The sequence below is a fragment of the Suncus etruscus genome, chromosome 3 (genome assembly GCF_024139225.1).
Source record: "Suncus etruscus isolate mSunEtr1 chromosome 3, mSunEtr1.pri.cur, whole genome shotgun sequence".
In the NCBI taxonomy this organism is placed as follows: domain Eukaryota; kingdom Metazoa; phylum Chordata; class Mammalia; order Eulipotyphla; family Soricidae; genus Suncus; species Suncus etruscus.
This window is the reverse complement of record NC_064850.1, coordinates 147136632-147159026: the sequence shown is the minus strand read 5'-3', so window position 1 is coordinate 147159026 and position 22395 is coordinate 147136632. Positions and strand designations below refer to the sequence as shown.

Below are 22395 nucleotides of genomic sequence, written 5' to 3'. Positions count from 1 at the left end.
AGATAGAACAATTTCTTTTTTTGATTTTTTGGGTCACACCGGTGGTGCTCAGGGTTACTCCTGGCTCTGCACTCAGAAATCACTCCTGGCAGGCTTGGGAGACCATATGAGATGTCAGAATTCAAATCACCATCTGTCCTGGGTCCGCTTCATGCAAGGCAAATACCAGATAGCTGTGCTATGTCTCCCCTCCCCCCCCACTTTTTTTTTTTATGTTTTTGGAGATAGAACAATTATTACCAATTGACACTTATTGATCTAAGTTTTGATATTTCAATTTGCCTTTGTGCTGCACCAAACAAAAGGAAGTAAATATGTGCCTGCAAGGGGGCAGGCTGGGGTAGGAGGTGGGAAACTAGGACATTGGTGGAGGGAAGAGTATCACACTGGAGCTGGAATTGGTGTTGGAACATTCAGTGCCTGAAATAACTGTATTATGAACAACTTGTTAAATCATAGTGTTATAAAAAAAATTAGAGGGCCAGAGTGATATCATAGTGGTAAGACATTTGCCTTGCACGTGGCCCACCCGAGATGAATCCAGGTTTGATTCCTGGCATCCCATATGGTCCCCTAAACCTGCCAGGAGTGTTTTCTGAGCACAGAGCCAGGAGTAACCCCTGAGCACCATCGGGTGTGGCCCCAAAAAACAACAAAAAACAGGGCCCAGAGAGATAGCACAGCGGCATTTGCCTTGCAAGCAGCAGATCCAGGACCAAAGGTGGTTGGTCGAATCCCGGTGTCCCATATGGTCCCCCGTGCTTGCCAGGAGCTATTTCTGAGCAGACAGCCAGGAGTAACCCCTGAGCACCGCTGGGTGTGACCCAAAAACCAAAAAACAAAACAAAACAAAAACAAAAACAAAAAAAAAACAAAAAACAAACAAAAATAAAATTAAAAAATTGGAGAAATGGGTTAAAATATACAAGTTTTATTTTCTTATTATGGTCTATGTAGCATGGTTCCAATAGTATTGCTTATGGTGTTAATGTAAAGTTATTGCACCCACCACACCAAAGTGTTCAAGATGCTTCACCACTGTTCCTATGTCACCACTAAGTCTATTACCTAAATGATACCCTCTTGTTCATCCCATTTTACAGCTAAGTGCAAGATTTCATCTTTTCTTATAGCTGAGTAATATTTTATTAAGATTACACATTTTGAATTAGATTGCTGCATGGAGAAATTAGTAATATGGAAGGAAAGTGGGTTTTTTTTTTTTTTTTTTTGGTTTTTGGGCCACATCCAGTGGTGCTCAGGGGTTACTCCTGGCTCTCTGCCCAGAAATTGCTCCTGGCAGGCACAGGAGGGATGCCCGAATTCGAACCATCGTTAATCCTGGTCGGCCACTTGCAAGGCAAATGCCCTACTTCTGTGCTATCTCTCCAGCCCCAGAAGTAAAGATGTTTTGTTTGTTTGTTTGTTTGTTTGTTTTGGTGTTCCTGGGTGGCACAAAGAAGTAAAGATTTTTTTAAACTATATTTAAACTTTAAAAGCCAGAGGTGTTTGGGCAAATATTTACCAAAAATAATAAAATGTATGAAAATGAATCTAAAGTCAGGTTGACAAAGTTTAGTAATTGATTAAAATTACTTAAAATAAATCTTTACATGCTTAGAAAAAGTAGATTAAAGCAATAGTTAAAACTAAAATATTTGGGGGCCGGCGAAGTGGTGCTAGAGGTAAGGTGTCTGCCTTGCAAGCGCTAGCCAAGGATCAGGACCATGGTTCGATCCCCCGGTGTCCCATATGGTCCCCCCAAGCCAGGGGCAATTTCTGAGCGCTTAGCCAGGAGTAACCCCTGAGCATCAAATGGGTGTGGTCCGAAAAAACAAACAAAAAAAAAACTAAAATATTTGGAGCTGGAGAGATAGCACAGCGGTAGGGCGTTTGCCTTGCACGTGGCTGACCCAGGACAACCTGGGTTCGATTCCCGGCATCCCGTATGGTCCCCCGAGCCTGCTAGGAGTGATTTCTGAGTGCAGAGCCAGGAGTAACCCCTGAGCGCTGCCGGGTGTGGCCCAAAAACAAAAACAAAAATAAACAAAAAGAGAATAACAAAATGTTCTTATAGGAGGCTGATTCTCAAAAAAAAAAAAAGATTGACTTCTGGAGAAAATTTATCTGTTTCTTCTTAATTTCATTTAAGAGTGGCAAGTCCCATTCCAAAATTTTAATTTCTCAGTAGTTTACTCCATCACACAGTATAATAAGTATACTTATCCACCAACCCCTAGAATTTATCTCACACACCTCCTTACTCTAAAGGACAACAATACCACAGTCCTGGGAGAAGGGGTGATTCAAGAAAGCCACAGCTGGACCAGAGTGGTGGCGCAAGAGGTAGGCGTCTGCTTTGCCCGTGTGAGCCTAGGATGAACCACGGTTTGATCCCCCAGTGTCCCATTTGGAGCCCCAAGCCAGGGGCGATTCTGAATGCATAGCCAAGAGTAACCCCTGAGCGACACTGGGTGTGGCTCAAAACCAAAAATAAATAAGTAAATAAATAATAGAAAGCCACAGCTGCATGCTTGCAGGGATCAGGCCCAACACTGCAGCAGAGAGAGAGAGATGCTATTCTTAGACTGTCTAGATGTGCCATCAGCACCCTTCTTCTGAGTAAACTTGCATTACTAAAAATGACATCATCTCCAAGGGCCGGGTGCGTCCAACACCATGAAGTACAGCTTATGCATGTGTTCTAATAAGGTCACATTCATAACTTCAACTTTCTTTCTTTGGCAAAGACGTGACTGTTTTTGCAGACGTGCAGAATTTTTGTGCTGAAGGTGGGAGGAGAGCAAGTGAACCATCCCTGGGGGCTTTAACCAACTCAGGCTATCTGCAGGAGCTAAAGAATCCCAGACTCAGGAGGCCAGCAATTACCCTAAAGAATTCTTCAGGGGAGAGCTATGGCTATTGCATGGCCATTTCCCTTAATAAATTCTATACTGTTCCATCTCATAAACTGACATCATGTTCACTCATTCTTGGAATCAGAATCACAGTGCACTCCTCCCAGTCACTCCCTAATGCACTCATGCTCCCAGTTCCCACAGTGCAATCCTGAGAACATCTGCTAGCCTCAGTCTACAGCATCCTGCTCACCACCACCAAGTCTTTCTGGGGTTTAGGGATTCCATCCTTGCTTTTCACAACCACCAAATAACTCTGTTGAGCTTGTTTCCTCTTTTTAATGTTTCCCGTAGAGGAGAAATTATTTCCTCAGGTTCTCCTGTAATAATCTCAGAAAGTCACAATCATTTCAAAACCATTTCTTCCTGTTTTCATAGACTTTGGGGAGGTTGGTTTTTGGGGGCCACACCCAGCAGCATTCAGGGGTTACTCCTGACTCTGCATCCAGAAATCACTCCTGGCCAGACTGGGAGACCATATGGGATGCCGGAAATCGAAACCTGGTTGACTGCATGCAAGGCAAACGCCCTGTCTGCTATGCTATCACTCTGGCCCTCCATAGACTTTTTTTATTTTGGGGGAGGGGCAACATCTCTTCCTACCTCTAAAGCATTTTTAGCCTCTTTGTTTTCTCTTCTACCTCAACTCCATCTCCTGCAGCCACACTTCACCTTGTAGTCCCTATGCATGTTCTCAGTGTTGCTTTTCCATAAGAAAGAGAAGGAACTATGACCTTCTTTGTTTTGTCTTAGATTCGGGGTCACAACTTAAGCTATGCTCAAGGCATATCATGCTCAGGAATCATGAGTGGCAGGACTTAGGGGACCAGTGCTATGGATTGAATCCTAGCCCACAATGCTCAAGGCAAGCACCCAGCTCCTGTACTTTATTTCCGACCAGTGGATCTTTAAGATTGCTGGTGCCAGCCATGTCTACTAAGTCATTTGTGTTGCTGCAAACTTCATTAAAGTCCTTATATTTATGCAACTTTAAGGAACTGAATTTATTTTAGGAAACATGGGGTATGGTGCTCCATACCTCGACCAAGCCCATATGGTTCTGGGAAAACTATCAGAAAACCCTGGTATAGAGGGGCCATGTAAAAGCAGACCTTGGTACTGTTCAGTCTATAGGGAAGTTTCTGGGCACCTATTTTGTAAATTGTGTTTTGTAAATTGAGAGAAAAGGGAGACAACTATAAACTTTGACATAAAAGGACCCCGGTCAGCACTGTAACAAATAAAAAATAAATGTCTCCATTTCCACTTCTTTAAGGGTGTTCATGGTTTTATAGGCTTTTAAGCTGAAATTGTGACACATATATGCGTGTGTGTGTGTGTGTGTGTGTGTGTGTGTGTGTGTGTGTACTTTAAAAATAAATGCTAGCGTATCCTCATGCTCCACCTCTAAATCAGTTTTCTGCCTCTCGTGGCTCTATCAAGAAAAGTTCTGTGGGTGTCGACTTTCCACTGCAGTGGCTGGCCTGGGGGACTTTGCCAGTGCCCGAGTGGGAAGCCCTGTCTACCAGCTGTAGGTGCTGTGCAACCACTCGGGGAGCCTCCACTGTGGGCACTACATTGCACTGTGCCAGTGCCACTCAGGCTGGCATGTGTTCAACCACTCCTACATCTCTCCAGCCAGTAAGAACCAGGAGGTGTCCAGCAAGGGCTACATGCTGTTCTACCAGCTGATTCAGGAGCCCTGCCCCCCACAAGCCCACACTCCCCACTTACCTCAGAGACGTCTATTTTTGTGTTTTTTTAATCGGGAAGGGGTGAGGGGTGTAGCTCCCGTTATTTTTTTACTGACAGATCCTATCTCCCTGGAGGTCCCTGTCCCCTTCCCTGGCCCCTGCTCCCTGGTCCTGCGAGTGTACAGCCCCGACCCTGCCCTCTCATTTTTTTGTGAATAAATTTGTTAAGAAAAGCAAAAAAATAAAATAAAAATTAAAATAAGTGTTAGTACTACAGGGCTGGAGTGATAGTACAATGGGTAGGACGCTTGCCTTGCACATATGGCATCCCATATGGTCCCTCAAGCCCACCAGGAATGACTTCTGAGTGCAGAAGAAAACACAAAATTTTCTTCTGATATTGCTGTATAGTTTCATTCTATTCTGGTTGAAAATATACTTTGGGGCCCGGAGAGATAGCACAGCGGTGTTTGCCTTGCAAGCAGCCGATCCAGGACCAAAGGTGGTTGGTTCGAATCCTGGTGTCCCATATGGTCCCCCGTGCCTGCCAGGAGCTATTTCTGAGCAGACAGCCAGGAGTAACCCCTGAGCACTGCCGGGTGTGGCCCAAAAACCAAAAAAAAAAAAATATATATATATATATATATATACTTTGCCTGGCTCGATGCTTGGTGCTCACCCCCGGAGGTATTCGAGGAACTATTAAGTGCCAGGAACCAAATCTGGGCCTCTCGCATGCAAAGCAAGCAAACTAAACCTTTGAGCTATCTCCCAGACCCAAATTGTTTGTTTTCTAAGATAAAAGTAAAAATCCAGGCCCAGAGAGATAGCACAGCGGTGTTTGCCTTGCAAGCAGCCGATCCAGGACCTAAGGTGGTTGGTTCGAATCCCGGTGTCCCATATGGTCCCCCGTGCCTGCCAGGAGCTATTTCTGAGCAGACAGCCAGGAGTAACCCCTAAGCATCGCCGGGTGTGGCCCAAAAACTAAAAATAAAATAAAATAAAATAAAATAAAAATCCACTACAATCAGAAATAAAATATCTGAGAGATGAAGGTCTCTGATACTATGAAAAAGTACTAGAAGTTTTCTTCGCTATTTAATAATATACCCCTATAAAGCAGTAATCAAACCCAACTTCATGAACTCTTTTCCTAGTTTTCAAACATAAAGATTCAGCTAAAAGTTTTTTCAGCTCTTAAACACATAACCAATTATTTTGTCTCTTGAAAACTCAGGCTCAGTACTACTTTTTGTACTTTTAAGGGGGTTGGAGATTTAGGGCTATAAAACAAAAATTTTATGGTTTCTGTCAAATAGCCACTTTGTATAAAATTACAGAAAATGTCAAAGGCAGGAGTGAGTCTTTTGTTTCTGTGTTCCCTCTACGAAGACACGAGCAGCTGGGCTGGCCCAAAAGCCTTCACTGTAGGCCAAGCAACTCTTTTTAAGTCACTGGGCCATCTTTCAGGCTCCCAGAATTGAGCATTTGAAAAATAAAACAAAATGACTACTCACTGCGATTTTTATTTCCCAGCAATGATTCTGACAAAGAATATTAGAAGGTGCACTGATCTTTGGTTCAGGAAACAACCCCCGCTGTTACCACTGGTAACAAGAAAATCTGTTTTATCTTGTGAGTGGTTTTTTGTGATGCTGAAACAGAATGACTCAAATATCTTGATTGTTCAGAAGATGATGCAATGTGTTGGGCTAGGGAAAGGGTGTATGATCTTACATTATCATTCTGGTAGGTTGCTGCCCCAGCGAAAAGCAGCTGAAGTACCTCCAGATTGCATAAACCTGAACACCATGAGGCCAGCAGTTGGAATTGGAGATGTGAAGTGAGCACAAATCCTGAATGATGCTCCCTGACTATGTCCTCCTTCTACATGCATCATGTGAGAGCTGTTTGGGCTGAGGCTGACATGACCCAGAGAAACACTTTCATGGTGGAAAGATCTCTCCATGAAGGGTTCAGTTGTGAAATGGGCCCCACCCTGAGTCCTGTTGCAATCCTCGCCACAGCTATTTTCAAGATTTGTGGAAAAGCCTCAGTTAGCAGAAAAACAAATGACATTTTCTGGCTTAGGAGGAAAAAAAAAGTATGTCCTTATCTCATTATTCCTTAACAGCTTCCCAACTGAGCATATATGGAAGAAAAGTGAAACCAAGAACCTCTGTTTACTATGAATTGTGAACATATCTGTGAAAGATAACCTAGTCCAATTCACACTTTGGTCAATAGTACAATAGTAAATGTTTATAAAGATGGAGAAAAGTCATGGAAAAAATGATGTCTCATAAATTTTCTCTCATTAAAATGGTCAATTTAAGAAGGCTTTTTCTAAATCATTTGTCACAAGAATTTTCTAACCCAATTTTTCAGCACTGTCCTGAAAGGTTGACACAGCAAAGCTGTAATTTTTAGGCATATTCCCAGGTCTTCTAATATTTTCTAAAATGAAAAAAAATAAAAAAGAACAACTAGGTGCTAACACACCCAAAATGCTGCCTTTTACAGCATTTTTTTTTGTTTGTTTTTGTTTTTGTTTTTGGGTCACACCCGGCAGTGCTCAGGGGTTATTCCTGGCTCTATGCTCAGAAATCACCCCTGGCAGGCACAGGGGACCATATGGGATGCCGGGATTCGAATCACCGTCCTCCTGCATGGAAGGCAAACGCCTTACCTCCATGCTATCTCTTCAGCCCCATTTTTACAGCATTTTCAAATCAGAAATTCTGTCATTGTGTGAAGCCTCCCCACATTTCCCCAGCATTCTTCACCTCTTTAAAACAAGAAGGAAAGAAGAAAGCTTATAGGTGGTTTTAGTTTTAACCCTGTCATTATCTTTCTTACAATGTAAGCTGCCACCACTCTGAAAACTACTATGCTCCCCTTGAGACTCCGAAGGGGGAAAAAAAGTAAGAAGCCATTTTCACCTCATTTTATCATTGCTCTTTTTAAGGGGGAAATAGGGCTTGGACCATATTCTGGTGCTCTAAAGCTACACCTGGAGGTCCTTGGGGGACCATATAGTTCTAGGGATTGAATTAGGGTCAGCCAGGTGAATGTCTTAAGCCCTGTACTATCTCTCCATCCCTTTTTTATTTTATTTTATTTATTTATTTATTTATTGGTTTTGGGGCCACACTCAGTGACACTCAGGGGTTACTCCTGGCTATGCACTTAGAAATCACTCCTGACTTGGGGGACCATATGGGATGCCGGGGGATCGAACCTTGGTCTGACCTAGGTCAACTGCGTGCAAACACCCTACCGCTTGTGCCACCGCTCCGGAACCACCCTTTGTTCTTTTGAAGCCCAGAAAGTAGCATCATCCAAAGACAGAAGCCATTATTTTTTTTCCTTTCTAATTTTTATTCTACCACCATGATTTTAACCAGTTGTTCATAATACATACAGTTGTTTTGTGCATTATTTGTCCAAACACCAATCCCACTACCAGTGTGACTATCCCTCCTCAGTATCCCCAGTCATCCACCCATACTCCACATGGTACAACAAGTTTATTTCTTATTATTTGTTACAACACAAAGGCAACTGGAATGATCAAACCTTAAACCAACACAGGTCATTTTGAAATGATTGTTATACCTCCCCATAGTTTTACTAAAGTCAGTGTCTATAGATTTACTGAGTTGTGGTTTGGTTTCAGTTGAGCCTTTTATAGTACTGGTTAGGCTCATGAAGGTGGGTAAAGTACTATATAATTTTCCCATCAGACTTTCTATAATACTACTGAGCTGACGCTACTATAAGATATTGAGGTAGCAGCACTGCAGTCCAGGATTTATAGATCTAAAACAAATTAGGTGATTTGGAAGTTTGATAAAGTTAAGCTTCAGAACAAGGCTGTTTTTTTTTTTTTTTTTTTTTTGGTTTTTGGGTCACACCCAGCAGCACTCAGGGGCTACTCCTGGCTTTGCGCTCAGAAGTCTCTCCTGGCAGGGGACCATATGGGATGCCAGAATTCAAACCACTATCTGTCCGGGATCTGCTGCGTGCAAGGCAAATGCCCTACCACTTGTGCCATCCTCCGGCCCCCACAAGGCTGTTTCTGTCAGAGGATGTTGGGGGGGTGGTGTTGAGCTATTGTAATTTATTTATGCAGAAAAAGAAATCTGTCCCTCTCCCTTTTTTTTTCTGAAAATGCCACAGAGGTATCAGCCTGGACTGGACTGTGTGGAAAGTATCAAAAAAAGCAGATTAACTCTGTGTAGCTGAATAGGTCATACCAATCCCAAACCTGAACATTTGGGTGATAAAAAGTTATCTAGACACTGTCAATGAGTCAGTTTAATTTTGTTTTGTTTTGTTTTGTTTTTTGGGCCATACCCGGCGGTTTCTCAGGGGTTACTCCTGGCTGTCTGCTCAGAAATATCTCCTGGCAGGCACGGGGGACCATCTGGGACACCGGGATTTGAACAACCACCTTTGATCCTGGATCGGCTGCTTGCAAGGCAAACACCGCTGTGCTATCTCTCTGGGTCCCTCAGTTTAATATTTTTAAAAACAGTATGGAAAGCTGGGTTTAACTGAGATGTACAGTCTTTGTTTTTTGTTTTGTTTTGTTTTTGGGCCACACCTAGCGTTGCTCAGGGATTACTCCTGGCTGTCTGCTTAGAAATAGCTCCTGGCAGGCACAGGGGACCATATGGGACACCAGGATTCGAACCAACCACCTTTGGTCCTGGATTGGCTGCTTGGAAGGCAAACGCCGCTGTGCTATCTCTCCGGGCCCCGAGATATACAGTCTTTATCAACTATTGCCACTAGTAAGATTAGAAACATCTTAATAGACTATTACCACCAGGAAGAAGAGAATTATTGTTTTCTGAGAGAGGTGGTTTGGGTCACACCCAGCAGTGCTCAGGAGTTACTCCTGACTCAGCACTCAGGAATTATTTCTGGCAATGTTTAGGAGACCATCCAGGATGCGGGGATCAAACCTGGATCAATCACCTGCAAGTCCTATGCACCCTACACTTGTACTTTAGCTCCAGCCCCTGTGAGCATCTACTTTAAATGACCCAATATAATTGCTTGCAAGTATTTCTTTGGAGAAATTAGATTCCTGCCTCTGCTCCTAAGCAACTGTTACATTTTGCTTCAAATGTAAAGGTTTTAGTTATTTCATTTTCTGAATTAGATCTCAGTTCAAAGAACTTCGTCTTTAGCAATTCAGCCTTTTTTTTTTTTTTTTTTTTTTTTTTTTGTTAACACCAGGAAGCTTAATTGCAAACTCAGAAGCCATAGAGGGTCCAGGACAAACACATAGACATGAGTGGTTCATGCAGAGGACTCTGGTCTGATCCCTGGCACCACATGCTCCCACCACCCCATTATTGTAGGATGTGGCCCTACTTATCCTGAGCACCATAAGGCCCAAGAAACATCAAACTCTTGGAATTATGCACCCCAGCATTAAACCATTTGACTCACTGGTCAAGTTCCTCTCAGAGTGACCCTAGCTCTTCTGAGCACTGTTTGGGAGGCTCCTCTTCAAAATACCCCTCAAAGAAAAGGGGTTCTCACTGGAGAGAGAACAACATCCCAATCAAACAAGAACAAAGCATATCCACATAACAGCCCTATTGAAACATTCCGACGGCTTCAAATCCTACTGACAATGGGGAGGTGCTGCAGAAATGCTATACTGTGTGCTCTTCCTGCAGTCACACAGTTTTATAGTGATAGAGTTCAGACCAGATGCCACATTTTACAGCTCATCTTCCAGAACACATTGCTCATAGCAGCCAGCCTCCAGTGGACAGCTACCTACCCTCACTACCAGCTGATTCAAGTTTCCTGCAGTTTGAGGAACATGGATCTTACTGGCAAAATGACTGCAAGCTGTTACTTTAAAATAGAAGGGGAAAAGATGCCCACAGAAGACCCTTTTGCATAGAAAAGAATTTTGTTCCAAGGAATGTAGAAAGCATAGAAGTATCTCTAAAAATTTTTATTCTGGTAAAAAAATTTTATTCTGGGCCTGGAGAGGTAGCACAGCGGTGTTTGCCTTGCAAGCAGCCGATCCAGGACCTAACGTGCTTGGTTCGAATCCCGGTGTCCCATATGGTCCCCCGTGCCTGCCAGGAGCTATTTCTGAGCAGACAGCCAGGAGTAACCCCTGAGCACCGCCGGGTGTGGCCCAAAATCCAAAAAAAAAAAATTTTTTTTTATTCTACTCAGTTTTAAATGCTGGGGAGGAGAGCTGCTTTTCTTGGATGAGAATCTTCCTAATAGACAATTTCTTTCAAAAGAATGAACCATCATCTGTTCCCCTTGAAAGCTGAGGAGTAAGTTCTGAAACTCAGCACTTAGAACTGACACCTGCTGCAAACTCCAAAAATTCTTCGTCTGTGTTATCACAACAGCACAGACTTCTCTGCAGAACTGCCCCACCCAGGGCCCTTTCCTGCCCCAACACACACACACCCTCTCTCGAGTGAGTCTTTTTTTTTTTAAAGAGCTAATAGGAAAAATTCCACCAAGATACAACCTACCCAAGAATGGGGAGGGGTGCAGATGCTGATAAGCCCCAGATGTGTGGGATCATGGAGCAGGAAAGTACAGAACCTTGGTGTTGAGTGAAGAAGCAAAGTGCACACAGCGCTGCCTTGCAGCAAGAACCCACAAGGCAAGCCACCTCCAAATTCTAACAGCATCAGCTGGACTCATGTGGGAGGTTATGTGACTCTTCTGGTATCATTTATGCCCAAAGCATAAATGATGCATGAAAGGAAATGATGGCCAGTCCAATAGGCAGGAGACAGATTTGTTTTCTACTAGCCACACACCCAAGCATGTTCAACGTAGCCGAGGGGTTGAGAATGGCAGGCCTCTAACCCTGTGTCACACACACAAATTCTCCAGAAGCTCACCCTGGGGATGAGTTTGGACTGTAAGGGACTATCAAATTATGACTCCAGAGCTGAGAAATAAATAAGAAAACTAGGAACTAGAAATAGTACAGAGGGGATAACACTTGTCTTCCAAGTGGCTGACCCAGGTTTGATCCCTGGCATCCCATATGGCTCTACAACTCCTGCTAAATGTGACCCCTGTGAACAGAGCCAGGAGTAAGCCCAGAGCACAGATGGGTGTGGTCCAAAATCAAATAAATAAATAGATGTAGAAGTGGTTCCTGACTTTGCTAATTCTACCTACATGTCTGCTGGCAAGTTGAGATAATACTCTTATGAGATTACTGAAAGTATAAAACAAACTAAAAGATACATCACCAAACAGATTAATTTCTAGGAGAAAGTCTCTTCAGGCAACCTATGTACTGTATTGAGCCTTCTCAGGCCAACCTGTCGAGGATCCCATAGAGAGAATTCTATGTCTCTCAGATTCCCCTGTGCCCTAAAAGCAAATATAACCAACACAGCCCACTGTTGGGATAACCACAGTTGTCATTCTGGAGATCTGAAACTTAGAGTTGCTGATTCACAAGTAACATCCCAAGTGCCATATGGTGGCAGAGTGATAGTGGCAGCACACCTAATGGGCTGAACTGATTCATCAGAAAAAAACTCCTTGAGGCATAGATTCTTTTTTTTTGGGGGGGGGTCACACCCAGCGGCACTCAGGGGTTACTCCTAGCTCTGCACTCATAAGTCGCTCCTGGCAGGCATGGGTGACCATAAGGGATGTTGGGTTTGGAAAGACGTTCTGTTTGAATCAGCTGCGTGCAAGTCAAATGCCCTACCACTGTGCTATCTCTCGGGCACCCTTGATACAGAGATTTTAAAAGACTTGTTTTCTACTTTCTTTTTTTTGGCTTTCTTTTTTTTATTTTTGGTTTTTGGGTCACACCCAGCAGCACTCAGGGGTTACTCATGGCAGGCTTGGGGAATCATATGGGATGCCGGGATTAGAACCACAGTCCTGCATGCAAGGCCAACGCCCTACCTCTATGTTATTTCTCCAGCCCCAGACTTGGCTTTCTTATTATGGATATATAAAGTAAAAATTTTTTCAGTGAGGGGGAAAATAATCCTTAGATTTACTTTAAGAAATTGGAGTGAACCCCATCAAAAATGGGGAGAAGAAATTAACAGACACTTCCTCAAAGAAGAAATACAAATGGCCAAAAGGCACATGAAAAATGCTCCACATCACTAATCATCAGGGAGATGCAAATCAAAACAATAATGAGGTATTATCTCAAGCCACAGGACTGGCACACATCACAAAGAACAAGAACAATCTGTGCTGGCAGGGATGTGGGGAGAAAGGAACTCTCATTCACTGTTGGTGGGAATGTCATCTAGTCCAGCCCTTATGAAAAACAATATGGAGATACCTCAAAAAAACTGGAAATTGAGCCCCCATATGATGCAGCTATACCACTCCTAAGGATATACCCTAGGAACACAAAAACGCAATACAAAAATGCCTTCCTCGCACCTATATTCATTGCAGTGCTATTTACAATAGTCAGAATCTGGAAACAATCTAGATGCCTTTCAACAGATGAATGGCTAAAGAAACTGTGGTACATATACACAATGGAACATTATACAGCCCTCAGGAGAGATGAAGTAATAAAATTTTTCTATACATGGATGGACATGAAAATTATTATGCCTATGCTGAGTGAAATAAGTTAGAGGGAGAGAGACAGTCACAGAATAGTCTCACTCATAGAGAAATAAGAGAAATTGGGGCTGGAGCGATAGCATGGAGGTAAGGTGTTTGCCTTGCATGCAGAAGGATGGTGGTTCAAATCCCAGCATCCCATATGGTCCCCTGAGAGTGCCAGGAGCAATTTCTGAGTGTAGAGCTATGGTAACCCCTGAGCGATGCTGGGTGTGACCCAAAAAAAAAAAACAAAAATAAACAAACAAAACAAAAAAAGAAAAATAAGAGAAATTATTGTAATAATGCCCAGAGACGGGGCGGAGTGATAGCATGGAGGCAAAGTGTTTGTCTTGCATGAAGAAGTGGTTTGAATCCCGGCATCCCATATGGTCCCCCGAGCCGACTAGGAGCGATTTCTGAGCATAGAGCCAGGAGTAACCCCTGAGCGCTGCCAGGTGTGACCCAAAAACCAAAATAATAATAATAATAATAATAATAATAATAATAATAATAATGCCCAGAGACAATAGAGATGAGGGCTGGAAGGACTGGCTATCGATGTGAAGCTCATAACAAAAAAAAAGCGGTGAGTGCAGTTAGAGAAATAACCACACTAACAACTATCATGACAATGTTAATGAATGAGAGAAGTAGAATGCCTGTCTAAAATACAGGCTAGGAGTGGGGGAGGAGGGAAATGGAGAGCATTGGTGGTGGGAACGTTGTACTGGTGAAGAGGGGATATTCTTTTTATGACTGAAACCCAACTACAAACATGTTTGTAATCCTGGTGTTTAAATAAAGATATATATATATATATATATATAAAGAAATTGGAGTGATAGGGGCCAGAGAGATAGTACAGTGGGAAGGGTGCTTGCCTTGCACGTGATCTACCGAGACATCCCTTATGATCCCCCAATCACCACCAGGAGTAATCCCTGAGTACCATTGAGTCTGGCCCAAAAGCAAACAAAGAAACAAGCAAAGATTAGACTAATTCCATCTAACTTTATACAAAGGTGGGGCACATGACTAGGAAGAGGAGGCAGGAAAAGAGAGCAAGAATGGCAGAAGCAAAGGAGAGACGGCAAAAAGGTCTTTGATTTTGGGGCCGGAGTGGTAGCACAGCAGTAGGACATTTGCCTTGCATGTAGCTGGCCAAAGATGGACGCGGGTTCAATTCCTGGCATCCCATATAGTCCCCCAAACCAGGAGCGATTACTGAGTGCAGAGCCAGGAGTAAGCCCTGAGCACTGCCGTGTGTGCCCCCCCCCCCAATAAATATTTTTGATTTTGAATTTTTAAGTACTGGGGAATTGTCAAAGGGATTCAGAATTGTTAATGGGCAATTCTTTACTCAAAAGACAGGTATTAGTATCTCACAAACATGAAGGCTATTTGTTTGGTTTTTTGAGACACACCCAGGGTTTTTAGGGGTTACTCCTGGCTCTGCACTCAGAAATCATTCCTGGCAGGCTCAGGGAACCATATGGCATGCCAGGGATCAAACCCAGGTCTGTTCCGGGTAGTCCACATGCAAGGCAAGAGTTGTCCGCTATGCTATCATTACTAGCCTTGTTTGTTTGTCTTTGTCTTGGGATCATACTTGGCAGTATTCAGAGTTTACTCCTTACTCCTGCACTTAGAAATCACTTCTGGGGGCCCGGAGAGATAGCACAGCGGCGTTTGCCTTGCAAGCAGCTGATCCAGGACCAAAGGTGGTTGGTTCCAATCCCGGTGTCCCATATGGTCCCCCGTGCCTGCCAGGAGCTATTTCTGAGCAGACAGCCAGGAGTGACCCCTGAGCACCGCCGGGTGTGGCCCCCCCCCAAAAAAAATCACTTCTGGCAGAGCTTGGAATTGAAGCTGAGTCCACGATATGCAAGACAAATGCCTTACTTGCTGTACTATCGCTCAGTACTTTAAATTGCTTTTCTAGAAAACTTTTTGGGGGGGCTTCGTATTTGGGGGATGCTTTTGTTGGTTGGTTGGTTTGGGGATATACTTGGTGGTGCTCTGGCTGACTCCTGGTTCTGCACTTAGGGATCACTCCCTGCAGGATCAGGTGACTATATGGGATGCCAGGGATCAAGCCTGTGCTGGCTGCATGCAAGGCAATCTTCTTACCTGTTATAAGAGGCAAGGTCCCTAGAAGAATTCTTCTGGATCCTAGAATAATGTCTTAAAATCATGTTTATGACAAGTTTCAGAGCAGTGACTGAGCAATGTTTGTATCCTCATACCAGGACCAGAGAGATGGTACAGATGGTAAGGCACTTACCCTGCATGCAACCAACCCAGGTTTGATCCCCACTATCACATAGTATCCCCCTAGACCCACCAGAAGTGATTTCTGAGCACAGAGCCCCGAGTAACATGAGCATCACTGGGTGTGGCCCAAAACAAATAAATAAAAATAAAGTGGTCATGCCTGCTGGTGTATATTATAAGTTGCGACTCTGATCTTACTGTTCACCCTTTAAACAACTCACCTAACAACTCATCAAATCAAATCTACCCATGCTGTATTAAAAATAAGAGACATAGAGGATTGTGTGAAAAATACACAACAGTTCCTGGCCACTTTTTTTAATGGGAACTGAAAGAATATAAAGGTTCTTAATAGTTAAATATGTGCAATCCACTATAGGTGCACAAAAACTCAGATAATAGATTCTTTCTCCATAGCTACCAGTCCACAAAAGCCAGCAGTCCCAGACCTGGAAGCACCCACTTACTGTCATGTGACATTTCTCTTCTTTCTATTTCCTGGAAACAATGATATTTGTCCCTGAGAAACAAGGTCTCCATGGAAACGAGAAGATATTCATCTTGGGGCTGGAGCAGTGGCAGCAGTAAGGCATTTGCCTTGCACGCAGCTGACCTAGGATGGATCACGGTTCGATCCCCCAGCAACCCGTATGGTCTCCCAAGCCAGGAACGATTTCTGAGTGCAGAGCATCACTGGGTGTAGCCCCCCAAAACAAAACAAAACAAGAAGATTTTCATCTTGTGAGGTTTCAGGAATTGAGTAAACTGGTATGTGGCATGAAAATCTTAGCACAAGGGGCCGGAGCTATGGCACAGTGGTAAGGCATTTGCCTTGCACGCAGCTAACCTGGGTTCTATTCCTGGCATCCAATATGGTCCCCTGAGCCTGCCAGGAGAAATTTCTGAGTGCAAAGTCAGAAGTAACCCCCGAGAGCTGCAGTGTATAGCCAAAAAGAAAAAGAAAAGAAAATCTTAGCACAGTGTCCATCCCATAGAAGTTTTACAGGTTCTGAAATGAGAATGCTCAGCATGCCCAGGAGCATAGAAAATACCTTTCTTTTCCTACTTTCACATAATGATACTCACATTTGTGATCTGAAATACACGGTTCTTTGTTAACTTAGATGAAGCAGTTTAGAAACTACTCTCCATTTATGAGAAATGTCTGGCATGCGGGCACATAGGGTCTACAAGATCATGTGTTCTGATCCTGGTATATGATGGAACAGACATATGTGCTCATGGCTGCCGCTGGCATTCTGCCTGTACTGTATGGTCCATGAATGAAGTTATAAATATCCAATGGCCCTTGATAAAAAAAAAAAAAAGAAAAAAAGTTCCCTGCCAATGGAAATTTCTGGAAATGCACATGTGTTCTGTCTCTACAGCTGTGAAAGCTCGGTGCTAAATGACTTGGTTAGGCACAAATGTTCCAAGGATTCCCCTATTAAATCCAGTTCCCAGCTTGGCTTTTTCAATTCTTTCTGAAATTCATTCTCTCCCCCCTTCATCCCCCCCCTCTCTCTCTCACACACACACACACACACACACATAATCACACAATCACCTCTTCCCCCACCCTCTCTCCAAGGCTTTCAGAACACATCTGATTCATGGATAACTGAGTTTCCTCCTGACCCTCTCCACCAAGTACAGCTGAACTCCACTGACCTGGAATTGTCACCTACTGGTGTCTAATATGTATAAGAAAATTCCTTCTACTGGCTAACGTCACTGGTATTTCTGGATTTTTCAGCTTCCTAGGCTCCTCCTCCAGAATCTCCAAATAAAGTTCACTCCTTCAGTCTTTTTTTTTTTTTTTTTTTTTTTTTTGGTTTTTGGGCCACACCCATCAGTGCTCAGGGGTTACTCCTGGCTGTCTGCTCAGAAATAGCTCCTGACAGGCACGGGGGACCATATGGAACACCGGGATTCGAACCAACCATCTTTAGTCCTGGAACAGCTGCTTACAAGGCAAACGCCTCTGTGCTATCTCTCCAGGCCCACTCCTTCAGTCTGGATTTGTTCTCTTTCTTCAGCTATTTCTTTATTTTCTCCTCTATGCCCCTGAGAACCCAGTTCGGCTCCAGCTACATCATGGCCTCATATGTGCTACATTCAGTATTCAACTATAACTACCTGCAAAGTGTTTCTATAGTTCCAGTATCTCTGCCAACATCCAGCCCAGAACTTCTAGCACCACTGGAAAAGAAGCAGAAGAAGCTTTACCACCCCCAGTAACTTTAGGATGATTTTCCAAAGAACCTTAATTTCCAAAAGTCTCAAAATCAAAATCAAAAGAGCAAATATCCAGACATCTGGACACTGAGAGAAACAACTCAGGCTTTGTTCAAATCACCTGAGGAATTCTTATCTACAAACCATCCCCCCTATCCCTGCTTTCAGTCTGTCATTTTTTTCCCACAGGTGGCAAACCCTTTGGTACTTGGGCTACTCCTGGCTCTGTGCTCAGGATCACTCCTAAGAGTAGTGGCATATTCCATATCCCTGACATATGAGGTTTCAGGGGTTGATTTAGGTTCAGCCTTATTCAAGGAAGTTATCTTTCTATTATCTCTCTAACCCATCTATCATTTTTAATAGCTTCCCCCCCTTCCTTCTGGGTGGCAAAAACATGTTCCAAATATCTTTCATTAACCTGGTGGTCTGGATTTAATTTGTTTTCCTCAAATGCCAGCAGAGAAATGAATCTGTTTCATTGATTTTTGATCAAATAAAACAGTTGTCATTTGATTGCCTCAGCACTAAAATATTTCAACAAAAACCATTATTGGGGGCCAGAGTGATAGCACAGCGGTAGGGTGTTTGTCTTGCAAAAGACTGATCCAGGACGGACCTGGGTTCAATCCCGGCCATCCCATATGGTCCCCTGTGCCAGGAGCAATTTCTGAGCGCATAGCCAGGAGTAAAAGTAATCCCTGAGTACCACTGAGGGTGGCCCCAAAACAAACAAACAAAAAATTAAACAAGTCACCTTGCTAAATAAAAGCCATCATTTATCACTGGTGAATTATAACAAACCATAAAATAAAGTTCTTGGGTAAAATGATGTATTTAATCATCATGTTAATCTTGAAATCCAGCCAGTTGTGCTGAACATATATTTTCTCTGTGTGCTACACAGTGTTAAATTTTTATCTGGTTATCCTTTGTTTCACTAGTTGCTGGCTATAAACTCAGTTCTAACACTTACTGGCTAGAGACATAAGCAGGATGACAACTCCTGTCTTCCTAGACAACTTCTCCAGAAAGACAGCCAGTTATTCAATTTCAGTCTCTGGCTTGTGCATTAGAAAGTGGGATTCTGGGCCCAGAGAGATAGCACAGCGGTGTTTGCCTTGCAAGCAGCCGATCCAGGACCAAAGGTGGTTGGTTCGAATCCTGGTGTCCCATATGGTCCCCGTGCCTGCCAGGAGCTATTTCTGAGCAGACAGCCAGGAGTAACCCCTGAGCACCGCCGGGTGTGGCCCAAAAACAAAAACAAAGAAAGAAAGAAAGAAAGAAAGAAAGAAAGAAAGAAAGAAAGAAAGAAAGAAAGAAAGAGAAAGAAGAAGAAGAAAGAAAGAAAGAAAGAAGAAAGAAAGAAAGAAAGAAAGAAAGAAAGAAAGAAAGAAAGAGAAAGAAAGAAAGAAAGAAGAAAGAAAGAAAGAAAGAAAGAAAAAAAAAGAAAGAAAGAAAGAAGAAAGAAAGAAAGAAAGAAAGAAAGAAAGAAAGAAAGAAGAAAGAAAGAAAGAAAGAAAGAAAGAAAGAAAGAAAGAAAGAAAGAAAGAAAGAAAGAAAGAAAGAAAGAAAGAAAGAAAGAAAGTGGGATTCTGTGGGATCAGATCAAAGTAGGTGGGCCTACTTGTGTTTGATTCTGAGCATTCCCATACAGTCCGGTAAGCCCTGAACATAGGTGGATGTGACACAAAAACGGGAGGAGAAGGAAGAAGAGGAGGAGGAGAGGAAGAGGAGGAGGAAGAAGAAAAGGAGGTGGAGGAGAGGAGGAGGAAGAAGGAGGAGAAGGAGGAGGAGGAAGAGGAAGGTAGGAAGGAAGGAAGGTAGGAAGGAAGGAAGGTAGGAAGGAAGGAAGGAAGGAAGGAAGGAAGGAAGGAAGGAAGGAAGGAAGGAAGGAAGGAAGGAAGGAAGGAAGGAAGGAAGGAAGGAAGGAAGGAAGGTAGGTATCTTCTAGGATGCTGTGGACCTAACAGAATGATTCATTCCTGTTTGCAGCTTCCACTTTCCACTACCATGTGGGGATAATACCATGTGGACTACTTCCACCTTCCAACTTCCACTGCAGATTCATCTGCTGCCTCTGAAGTAAGATTTCGGGAGGATCTCAGTGTCAGTCTGTCCTTAGTTAGCTTTGCCAAAGGCAGATCTTCCTACTGGTCATTCTTCGCTGTATTGACCACTGTGTTCTAAGACAAACAACCTATTCTTAGGGGAAAACAACTTCAGCTATCACATGTGTTCCCAACAGCCATTTATTCAGCAGCTTATCCCCGGAAAGCTGGTTTTAACAGAAACACAAAGAAAGAATCACTGGGTGACAATTGAAGGGCCGGTGGTGTGCGGGGTTGGAATTTGCCCTCGACTGCATCGCTTCCGCTTTGTTGTTTTAAATGATAAAAATCGATGTCAGCAAAATAGATACTTAATTCTTCCCGTTTGTCCGCAAGTTCCACTCTTGTACTGACAACCTCTTAGAGCGGTGGAATCCCTCCGATCTAACTTCGAAAGACTATTCCTGGGGAAGTTCATTTGCAGCATCTCCAAGGCTGTTTTGTGGGAGACCCGGGGCCAAACTAAAAGAAAACTCCGGATCAAGCCTCTGGAAACGTTTCTAGCAGTATACATATACATCGTGGAATCCACTCTGGGGCCCAGAAGACACAACATGGATCTAATTAATTCCAGCTGCCTTGCGTGAGCAAAAACTCTGAAGGAAACACGTTCCTGGCGAGAAGCGGGGGTGGGGGGCTCGCTTCGTCCACCCGCTCCCCTCCCCGGAGACCACCGACTCGCCAGCGGGGCGCGTCGCCAAAGTCCGCTCGGAGCCAACGCGCGCGCGGGCGCTCCACACGGGGACCCCGGATTCATGGGTTCGCAAGAGCCTCCTCGCCCGCACCCCATCTTACCCTCTCCCCGACCCCCTCATCCTGTGCCCCCACTTACACCAACGCGGACGGGCAGGGCATCTGACTCCAGGGACAGTTGTACTGCGCCTGAATAAAACTCTCTCTGCCCTCCAGCACCGAGCAGCTCACGTTCCGGTGCACGATGTAGGCGCACCAGTTCCTGCGGGAGAAAGCAGGGGCACCTGGTTGAAGCACCCGCTCTTTGGAACAGTGAGGCCGCGGGTCAAGAGGGTGCGGGAAGCGTCGCTTAAGCAATCGAGCGGCGGGTCAGGGAGTCGGCGCTCCCGGGGGCGGGGGGTCCCCAACCCAGCAAGATACGCGTCAAGGACGCGCGCGGGAGCATCCAAAATCGGGTGCCTGGAAAACCAGGGCGCTAGGACTTTCCTGGGGGCACTCCGCGTGGAGGGAGGGAGGGAAAGCGCCTAAGCCCCCCACGGCCCTAGAGCCGCGCTGCTTGCAGCTACTTGCAGCTGTTTGCAAGCTGTCCCGCCCGGGAAGGGCGCGCGGGGCCCCTCGGTGCCTCCGTGCGCCGCGCGCTCCGCGCTTTGGGCCATTTGGGCAGCAGGGGCTGCGCGATGGGATGGGACCCGAGATCCGGGGCGCGCGCACTTACTTGCTCCTGGCGCTGGGCCGCGGGGGTGTCCGGGGCTGGGAGCCGGCGTGGCACAGCCCCGCGCCGCCCAGGGCCAGCAGCGCCAGCGCCCAGCACCACGGTGCGCAGGGCCTTGGCCGCGTCCGGTGCCTCATGCTTGGCGCGACGTGCGCGGGGGCCCCGTTGGAGCGATCGGGGCTTCGCTGGTGGCCGCGTCGGTGACCCCGACCGAGGCTTCGGGCGGGCAAGGGCGCGGCCGGCCGGAGCCCTCCAGGCAAGGAGGCGCGGGCGCTTCTCGGGGGCCCCCCCACCCCGCCCCCGGCCGCGTTCCGCCGCCGCCCTCCGGCTGCTCGCCCGCACTTCTGCTTTTGCAGCCCTGCGTGCGCGCCTCGCCTGGTCCCTCAATGACGCACCGGTCCCCCCGGGTCCGTCCCCGCCCTGTATTTCACTTCCCTCTCGGAAACGTGACTCTGCCTCCATCCACCGCAAACTCGCCGGCTCGGGTTCCCGGACGCGCTGCGGGGGGCTTGGGGGGTGCCGGGAGTCCCCCTTTGACACCACTTCCAAGGAGGCATCTCTGGAACAATTCCGCACCCCCGCCGAGGCCCCTCGGGAGGCGGTGCCGTCGGCGGGTCTGCTCTGGGTGCCGGCCCCCCGCTGGGAACCGGGGCGTCTTTATCGGTCACCGGAGGGACGCGACGCGCCTACGATTTCTTTCCCCCCACTCAAACAACAACTATCGCCCCACATTTTTAACTGAGCCAAGTTTCAGGGGAAGTGCGCGGGGACTGTCCGCTCTTGCTTTCCCCCCTCTTTGCCTTCCGAGTCCTGGAACAGTTTCTAAGACAACTGGCAAGGCAGCGGGAGGACGGGGGAAGCGACAGTGCCATGAGTTCCCCCTACAGCAACATGCCCAAAGCTGCCACTCTGATTTTTGGAACGTGATCGGTGGGTTTCCCTTTTGCTCCCTCCAAGAGGGTCCTCTTCTGAATGTCTGTTGGTTTCTTGTTTGCTTTTGGTTTGGAGGCCACCACACCCTGGCGGTGCTTCGGCCTTACTCTGTACTCAGAGATCACTTCTGGAAAGTGACCCTATGTGGTGCCCAGGATCGAACCCAAGTCATCTATCTACGTGCCAGGCGAGAAAGAACCTCCGCTGTA

At 45.4% G+C, this 22395-nt stretch overlaps 1 protein-coding gene across 1 annotated transcript in view; it reads right to left on the bottom strand.

Annotated features, from left to right (window-relative positions):
* EMILIN2 (elastin microfibril interfacer 2) overlaps nucleotides 1–21405 on the bottom strand; it is a 59606-nt gene extending 38201 nt beyond the window's left edge. Inside the window, exons 1-2 of the mRNA XM_049769996.1 lie at nucleotides 21257–21405; nucleotides 20681–20803 (exon numbers count right to left, since the gene is read on the bottom strand). Coding sequence (XP_049625953.1) covers nucleotides 20681–20803; nucleotides 21257–21390 — 257 coding nt within the window. The 5' untranslated portion in view covers nucleotides 21391–21405. The remainder of the gene's footprint in view (nucleotides 1–20680; nucleotides 20804–21256) is intronic.
* Between the last annotated feature and the right edge of the window lie 990 nt (nucleotides 21406–22395).